This window comes from Triticum dicoccoides, chromosome 5B (assembly GCF_002162155.2).
Source record: "Triticum dicoccoides isolate Atlit2015 ecotype Zavitan chromosome 5B, WEW_v2.0, whole genome shotgun sequence".
NCBI classification, from domain to species: Eukaryota; Viridiplantae; Streptophyta; class Magnoliopsida; order Poales; family Poaceae; genus Triticum; species Triticum dicoccoides.
Window position 1 is genome coordinate 450,836,410 of NC_041389.1, and position 9,274 is coordinate 450,845,683.

Below are 9,274 nucleotides of genomic sequence, written 5' to 3' on the forward strand. Positions count from 1 at the left end.
ACGATGGCTTCACAGAAAGATTCAAGTTTGACTCCACTCCTCCATGGAATGCTGTCCTACGAAGAACCCCATCTCTTGAAGACTCTGATTATTCTTCCTCCGCGGCAACTGTCAATGCCAATGTCATCGATGATGAAGACGATGCTACTTCACCGCCCCCTACTTCTGCACGCATCGACACTGCACCAAGTTCGTCTGCACCGCCAAACGACAACGACAACCCTGCTGCTTCAACTACTCCTCATGAGGACAAGTAGATGCTCTATGTCTTCAAACCTTTTTGGTCATTACTGACAAAAGGGGGAGAAGCGTATGAGTTTGATAGTCTTCAAGCGGGTTCATAAGGTCGGTTGCTTTATATTTTTGCCTAGTGCTTACAACTCTTGCTTTTTGATACACTTCGTTCTTTGAGTTGTAACACTTAAACTTGATGGTCGTCTGCTACTTATTTGCGTTTCCACATGCGATGATAACTTCCGCACTTAGATCATTCTGCAGACGTCCATTTTTCATTATGCATGTCATTCTCTTAGCTATATCATTTCATGCATGATGAATTATCTTCATAAGTTGAAGAGGATCTCCACAAGTACAACCTGCCATGTGCATTTGCATTCCAAAAGCAAATTATTTATATGCACATCTTCAGGGGGAGCCCTTGCCACTTATGAAGACAATACGCTATCCTTTACAATTTCACATACTTCTTTCCCGTTGAAAACTTCAAACAGTTTGTCATCAATCACCAAAAAGGGGGAGATTGTAAGTGCATCTAGTGCCACCCCTAGTTGGTTTTGGAGTATTGACGACAAAGTTGGTTGAGGAACTAATGCGTTTGTGAGAATTGCAGGATAACGCAGGTAGTGTCCCTCATTGATTCGGTTTACCTACCAGAGATGACCCCTAAAAATGTATGAAGACATTGAAGACAATGGTGGTGTGTGAAGATATTCACACTGAAGTCTATGACATGAGAAGACATTGAGTGAAGACTATGGAGCGCGAAGACTGAGTCGTTTCATTATTTCCTTTTCTTCTTTGTTAAGTCATAGGAACCACCGCACTGTTAAGTGGTGTCCAAGTGAACTAAGTCAGAGTGACTGAAGTGATGCTCAACCTAAATCCTATGTCTTCGAGCGAAGACAATGAGAGCAAATCTTATCCAGAGCTGGATGAGTCAGCTTTGCTTGTAGCCCAAGTAAAGCTGCCATGTGTGTTTGAAATCTGACCGTTGGAACATGTGTCAGTTCCTTAGTGACCCAGGGTCATTTCGGACATATCAGGTCGGGTTGCCTTGTGGCTATAAATAGCCCACCCCCTACACCATAAATTGGTGGCTGCTCAGAGTTAGTTTACGGCTTTTGTCGTTTTGAGAGCAACCCACCTCGAAGCCTTTGAGAGAGAAATCCTTGCGAGGACAAAGCCCAAACACCCAGAGCCAAAGAGTGTTAGGCATCACTGAAGTCTTTCTGTCTGTGTGACGTGAAGACTTATTACACTTGAGGATTGTGTATCCTCCAGCCGGTTAGGCGTCGCGTTCTGAGCATCCAAGAGTCATTGTGGATTGCCGGGTGAACGAAGTCTGTGAAGGTTCAGAAGTCTACCTTGAAGACTTACCAGAGTGATTGGGCGAGGACTAAGTGTCCTTAGCTCAAGGGGAATAAGGTGAAGACACGGTCTTCTGAGTTGAATCTCAGCCTCCCTAACCAGACGTACAGTTGTCACAGCAACTGGAACTGGTCCAACAAATCCCGTGTCTTCGACAAGTGACTAGTTCTATCTCTTCCCCCCTTTACTTTGAGTCTGTCTTCGTGAAGTCATTGTTTATCTGTCTTATCTGATTGACTTCATTGCTTGACTACTATTGTTGATTGGCTTCGTACTATCTTCCATCCCGATCCTACTACCTAGCTGCTATTAGTCTTCGTACATTAACACTATTGCATACTTGACTATGGCTTGCTTGTTGTAGTTTATCTTCCGCTGCATATCAATTAGGTCATTTATATTTTTTGTCTTCGAAACTACCATGTTTTGAAGACTTTGATAAAAATCGCCTATTCACCCCCCCTCTAGTCGATAACTAGCACTTTCAACCTTGAAGACTTACCAGAGTGATTGGGCGAGGACTAAGTGTCCTTAGCTCAAGGGGAATAAGATGAAGACGCGGTCTTCTGAGTTGAATCTCAGCCTCCCTAACCAAATGTACAGTTGTCACAACAACTGGAACTGGTCCAACAAATCCTTGTCCTCTCCAAGCAACTGGTTCTATCCATTACCTCTCATTACTTATAGTTTGCCTTTGTGAAGTCATTGCCTCTCCCTGCATGATCTGATTGTCTTCACTGTGTGAACACTGTTGTTGTTTGGCTTCATACTATCTTCCATCCTGATCCTTACTACCTAGCTGCTGATAGTCTTCGTGCTTTCACTTCATTGCTTACTTGACTATGGCTTGCCTAGTGTAGTCTACCTTTCGCTGCATATCAATAGGTTCATTGCTACTGTTTGTCTTCAAAGACCCCGTGTTTTGAAGACTTTCACAAAAATCGCCTATTCACCCTCCCTCTAGTCGATAACTAGCACTTTCACCTCAAAAGTTGAGAATGTTGGACCTCTTGCCTTTGTCGTCTTTGCCTTCTTCTTATCCTTGCTTGGATTGGGATGTGATGAGATCGATGAACTAATGGTCTATGTAAACATTGAACATGGGATATGCAAAGTTGATCGGATAGGAGCAAGAAGAACATACCTAGTCTTGTTGTATCATTCCGTTCAACGGGTTGTGGGCAGCCCGGACGCCGCCGGTGCCCGTGCTTCTCCATGCCAAAACGAGATGCAGATGAGTGACAGACGTCCACCACCACCACCAGCGACGAGGGGGGAGAGTGCAGGAAATCGTTTCAGCACCACCTGGGGTCTGCGAGAAATCATCCACCGTGTCAAGCGGAGAGTCCTCCTCCCATGGCGGCGACTGCGGAGCTCACCTGATCCCGACCACGCTCGTGATTGTGAATCCTCTAGTCCCCTCGCTCTCCTCTTTAGCTTGCGGGACGTTTCCTCCTCCGACGCCCCTCTTTTTCAGTGTATTATACACAGTTCATTGCATGTTATATATAAAAATGTTCATCGTATATTTAAGAAAATGTTCACCCTACATTAAGAAAGTGCTCAACTTATTTTAAAAAATGTTCATTGTGTATTTCAAAGTCATTCAACATATATTTAGAAATGTTAATGTTTATTTAAATATTGTTCAGCGTATATCACAAAATATGTTCAATGCGTATTTAAATATTTGTTTAGCATATGTTACAAAGTGTTCACTGTGTACTTAAAAATTGTTCGGCGTATATCACAAAATGTTCAATGTATATTTAAAAAAATCATCATTTGAAATTTCAAACATTTTTCACGTTTTTTAAAGTTTGATCGAATTTCTAAATTTGTTGCACGCAAAAAAAATAATATGTCCCGCTAACTGGGCCGAACCTGGGCCCCACATGCTAATACACACTACTCTACCCTAAAAAAAAGCATACATATATCCCTTCTGTTCTGTTCTGTTCCTTCCTGCCCGGCGAAATCACGGAAGCCGCTAACGGCAGCCGAGGAGGGAGGGGGAAAGAGCAGCAGGAAATCATTTCGTCACCAGCTCTTGGGGCCTGCGGGAAATCTTCCACCGCGTCAAGCGGAGAGCCCTCCTCCTCCCATGGCGGCGGCCGCCTGATCCTGATCGCGCCCGTGATTGTGAGTCCTCCACTCCCCTCGGTCTCCTCTTTTGCTTGCGGGCTGTTTCCTCCTCCGACGCCCCTCTCGTCCGCGCCCCTTCCATCTGTAACTGCAGCGGCGGCTAGGGTTTCTGGCTGCTTGCCCTGAGTTGAGGGATTGAAGCGCCGGAGGGAGGGCGCATGATTGTTCCTTGGATTTGACAGTACTCTGCAGTTCGGGTACATGAGAGATGACGATAACATTAGAGTATTTTTCTTTTCTCTTTCGACCGCAAGATTACGCTTTTGGTAATTGATAACATTGTTTCAGCGTGGAGACGGAAGAAGCGGATTTTTTTTCTAGTCAAAATTTTGGACGCTGCAACAGAGCAGAAGTTTTTAGATGCCGTCAGTACCTTCTTTTTTAGATGGCGCATTGGCTGGTAAATAGATATTTGGAAGCGATACAAACGTGGATATGTCTCATCTTCTTTCTTTGCCGGCAAAATAGTTTCAGTGACCGTTTTCTGTCTAGTAATTTTTGAAGTCAAACTCCAAGCAGTATGCCCTGTATCATTTTTCTGTTTGCGGGACTGCATCGTTAATTGGAATGTGTGTTTGCAGAGCGGTTTGGTTGTTCAGCTGCCACTATGGTTACTGAAGAGCCTGAAGCAAAGAAGCAAATAAATGAGGAATGCATCATAAACCGCCTCCCAGGAGACCTCATTGAGCGGATATTTTTTAGGCTTCCAGTGAGCACTTTGTTGACGTGCCGCGGCGTCTGCAAGCAGTGGCAGAACTTCATCCGGGATCCACAGTTTGCCGCATCACACCTCCGGCTTGCACCCAGTTATGCTCTTCTGTTCTTCCCGCAAGGTTTGGTTTCCGGCGAGCTCTACCCAAGTGATGCTATCCTAATTGATGAAGCCTGGTCACCGTCGACATATGCGGTGCCAGTGATTGGTCCTGATGATTTCCTTTTTGGTTCATGCAATGGCCTTCTTGGGTCATACACAAAGACATCAACGATCAAGATAGCTAACCTTGCAACTGGTGAATATCTACATCTTGAGAAACCTTCCAAGAATATGAAAGGTGATCACTACTGTTTCTACAGCTTTGGGTTTCATCCAGTGACAAAAGAATACAAGATCACACACTTCCTTGGTGACCGCGTTGATGGTCGCCCCCATAATAAAGACAGGTTCAACATCATTCAAGTTTACACGCTTGGTGATGAGAAATGGAAAGATATCCGCACTCCAGAACCTCTTAGCTTGATCAGTGTGAGAAACTCTGGAGTTGTCAATGTTGATGGCAGAATGTATTGGTTAACTGAAGACATGCTAGTTAGCTGGCAGCATGCAGTTATTTCCTTTGATCTCAGGGAAGAAAGTTTTGCGACGATACAACTGCCGGCAGAGCGTGAAGATGAGGATCGTTATGGTCCTCGTAAGTTCTGGATCAGAGAAATGCATGGGAAAATATGCATAGTAACTGCTCAACCAAGTCGTTATGATCCCAGAGCTCTTCTTGGTGAGCTGCAGATCTGGACACTTGAGAACACGGTAGAGCAACAAAGGTGGAGCAAGAAGTACAATATTAAGAACCCACCGAATTACATTCCAGGTCCACATTCTGTTCACAGGGATAGGATCATGACGCAACTTTACAACAGCGTTTGTTCATATGAGTTGTTTAGTGAAAACTTCGAGATTGATTTGAGCAAGAAGCTGAAGCTGTTTGATTCCAAACCCCGTTGGATGTACAACATGCAATCCTACATCGTTGTGAAATCACTTGTATCTTTAGATGTATATAAAAAGGCTGGCATTGTGCGCAGACCGAAACAGCAAGTAGGCTGGGAATTGAAGAAGTGGAAGGCATGGGAGGATAAGCGTCGTGAGGCAGAGGATATACGGTGCCGTGTCCACAAACACGAGCATGCCTTATTTGTACGTTGGCCAAACTGTTATTAGCCTTCAACCTTGATGAATGTTCCTTATTTTGGAATTTTTTACAAACCTCTAACTTGCCACTTTGTAGGGAAATGCAGAAAAAATGGGTAAAATGTATCAGTCTTTGCAGGATAAGCCACATGATGTAGCAGAACGTCTACGCGCAGAACTCAATCAGGTGTTGCAGGACATGCCGGATAATCCAAGTCAGGTGATTCTCTACAGAAATGGTAGAATCGAGGGTACCACACTTTTCACATTTTAATTAAAAAGATCCATAATTATCTGACGGCAAAGGCGTAACAAGATTTTTTTTTCCTTGAGAAAACGCAAAGCTTGCATCTTGATGCCTTGACAGAAAAAATATAGTTACAAGGCCTAAGACTAGGCCAAACAACTGACCACTGAAGACAAGACCACAACTAACAACCACCGGACATACATTACAACCAACGCCATGAAACTATTTTAAGTGTGTTGTAACTAGTGCGTTAACAAGTGTTTTGCAACTTTCCAATAGCCAAAGTCCCCCCGGAGGCTTAATTGGGTGGAGCAGAAGCAGGACTATGAGAAGTTGATGGCCCGTTCAGTGAAACTGAAAGAAAGGGCTCAGGTACAGTTTGCTTGCATTTGTTGATTTGCTAGCAAACATTATTTACTACTGTTGTTGAAGTATGTCTAATTTGACAAACTTGACCTTCCTATAGGTCATGAAGCAGGCACATGATAACATCTTGAGCATCATTGCAAGTTTTAAGTCGGATAAGGTGAACTTTTGCGGGTTTAAACTTTTAAATTATCCATGTTTTCTGCAACAACCTGCCAGCTTGTTACTCGCTTCTTTTTTGGCTACTTGTCCCATTTGCCATAATAATGAAGCCAATTAACTTATTTTCAGAAATAAGCAGCTTAACTGGGTTCTCTATTCATATAAACGAATGACTTGCATGTTCTCTAAAGAAATAAATGAATGTCTTGCCCACTAAACTATGACTATTTCCCACACCAAACGTAATCTTATACAACTGCTTGTATGTTTTACTTTTTGACAGCTGTGCAACTTTGTTTAATTGAAGTTCTCTACTTATTCAACTCACCGTGCACTTAATCTAGCGGTTCACATATTTTACATCGTATGGAAATTAATTTATTCACTACGGTTTAAATACATGCATTTCCAGTTTCATGTTTGCTGGAGTACTTTGTACATGATGAGCAATGAGCATAGTCGTGCTAACTAAGCATTGGATTTTTTTTTCCGATTGTGCATCAGTAACTATAATGGATCATCATAAGCATGGAGTGAGTAGCCAAGAAGATCATTGAGACCGTCCGTTACAAAATTTCACTTTCATCTGTATTGTTCTGGTTTTGAACTTCTCATCCTGAAATTTAGCAACAATGTGCCCCTTGTTTACTGTTAGAGAAGAACTATGAGGATATACGATAGTATGTCTCTTCTTTTATTGGAATTCTAAATGTTTCGTGTTAGCACATGGGATGAAGTAGCGAACACATTCTTGTATTTGATATCCTGATCCATATTCACTTTTGGCAGGGTAAATCAGCTGCTGGCGCTTCTTCTTCTTCTTCCATTGCCCATCTTGACGAGAAGAAGGAAGAAGACAACATTTAAAATTGCACTTAGCTATCTGGAGCACTTCTTGTTATATTGTCTCTATTTCATCCTGGGAGATTGTGTAACCTCTGCCAAGGAGGCTCTTGTCCCCTTCGATTGGATGTGCGCAGCCGTTGTTCGTAGTCCGATTTAGCCTCTCGCTCCGTCAGTTGCTTGTTGTCATTACATTGCACTTTCAGGTTTCTAGTTTCTATAAATGTTGAGCGCAAATTGCCGCTTGGCCGAGAGATCCAACAGGAACGATGGGTTTGCCTTAAACAGGAATAATGATGTAGTAATTTGCAATGTTTTAAATACTTGGGATTAAGTGTCAGACTTCATGCTGGCTCTCTGCGCTGTAGCTCTCTTATTAGTTCTCACGATATGAATTCTGCTGTTATGGACTAATCTGCCAAATCGTCTCCAACCAAAGTATGTTTCTGAATGCAAAATGGGCTGCACTTGTGCATTAGTTAGTGTCCTCTGAGTGAGTAGGGGGCGAAAACATTCTGGAACGTCTGAAGGCTAAAAATGCGGCAACCTGGAGCGAACGCGTATTTTGCCAAGCTTTTTTCTTTCTTTTGGGCCGGGAATGCCTAGTTACCGAGTTAATGGTGTTTCCCTTTTGTACTGGGTAAGCTTCCCCTGGTGAGTATTCTGTCTGACCCTTGATTATGTTTCAGAAGGGTACTTCTTTTAACTTGTCATTGCTGGCATTGCTTCACAGAAGAAGACTACTTCAATTTCAAAAGCTGGCATTGCTTCACAGAATCACAGTGGCGAAGATGATACAAACCTGGGACTTGAGAACTTATCATGGCATTCTTCTTAGGTCGCTTAGACTCTTCCTACGGTCCAGCTATTGCGTCTTTTTAGTCCCGAGCGATTGCTAGCTTTTCCAGCTAGTAAGCCGGTGGTTTATGTATCTGACATCTACTCCCTCCGTCCGAGAATACTTGTCATCAAAATGGATAAAAAGAGATGTATCTAAAACTAAAATACGTCTAGGTACATCTTCTTTTATCCATTTTGATGACAAGTATTTCCGGACGGAGGGAGTATCTGCTGTTACTCCCTCCGTTTCAAAATAGATGACCCAACTGTGTACTAATGACCCAACTTTGTACTAAAGTTAGTACACAGTTGAGTCATCTATTTTGGAACGGAGGGAGTATGTTCGAACGTCTAAACCGACTATTGCCACTCTGAACATCTCTGAACATCCACTGGAGTTTCAGAGAACCTCTCGACGTGCAAAACCAACATTGTGAATGAATTACAATTTCCTCCCATATACTAATGTTATGTAAATTTCCAATTTGAGAAACAGCGTCTTTTTTTCTGAAGAAAATCATTCAAGGCAGTGGAAGCAGTTATGTCATCTTTGCATTATACCATTGTCATGGCCTTGATGAATTACGTGAGATCTCGCTTACAATACGAATGTTGTCCGCTCAGTTATATAGGGTGACAGTCGACAGATTTTGGCCATTGGTTGGTGCAGATCATTTTTAGTCGCGAGATCATTTTCTGCTACTTGAGTTGTAGTTCATATGGACAAGAGTAAATGCAGTATATGGTGGGATCTCTTTTTTTAGACAGTTTGGGGGTTGGAGCTGCCTCTTGTTTCATCGGGAAAGGCCGTTTGGCTGGGCCCTTTGCTTGGTGCTGGGCCGCGCTCGCTTCCGCTTTGCTGAGTGCCCGCCCGGCCCGACCGCGCGGCAGTCGTGCGCGAACCGCGATTCCTCAAAATCCCCCAATCTCCATTTCCCCGCTCTAACCCTAGACACAGACCGCCCGTGCGCTGCCGCTGCGGCGGGAGAGGAGCCTCTGCCGGCGAAGCCAGGCCGCGCGACTCGCGTGCTCGAGGGAGGGGAGGCGAGGCGAGGTGGTCTTTGGGTTCTCGGCGGCGTGCGGGTCGACGCGGTGGCGGTAAGCTGGGGCCTCCTTTTTTCTGCCCTCATTGCATTCACACGGCTGCGCAGCGG

At 43.8% G+C, this 9,274-nt stretch overlaps 1 protein-coding gene across 1 annotated transcript; it reads left to right on the plus strand.

Moving 5' to 3' along the window:
* Positions 1 to 3,580: 3,580 nt before the first annotated feature.
* LOC119310507 (F-box protein CPR1-like) lies at positions 3,581 to 7,620 on the plus strand. Its single transcript, XM_037586240.1, has 6 exons — positions 3,581 to 3,750; positions 4,335 to 5,665; positions 5,757 to 5,879; positions 6,189 to 6,281; positions 6,376 to 6,435; positions 7,227 to 7,620. Exons 2-6 carry the CDS (start codon positions 4,361 to 4,363, stop codon positions 7,302 to 7,304), a joined length of 1,659 nt encoding a protein of 552 aa, XP_037442137.1. The 5' UTR covers positions 3,581 to 3,750; positions 4,335 to 4,360; the 3' UTR covers positions 7,305 to 7,620.
* The last annotated feature ends 1,654 nt before the right edge of the window (positions 7,621 to 9,274 follow it).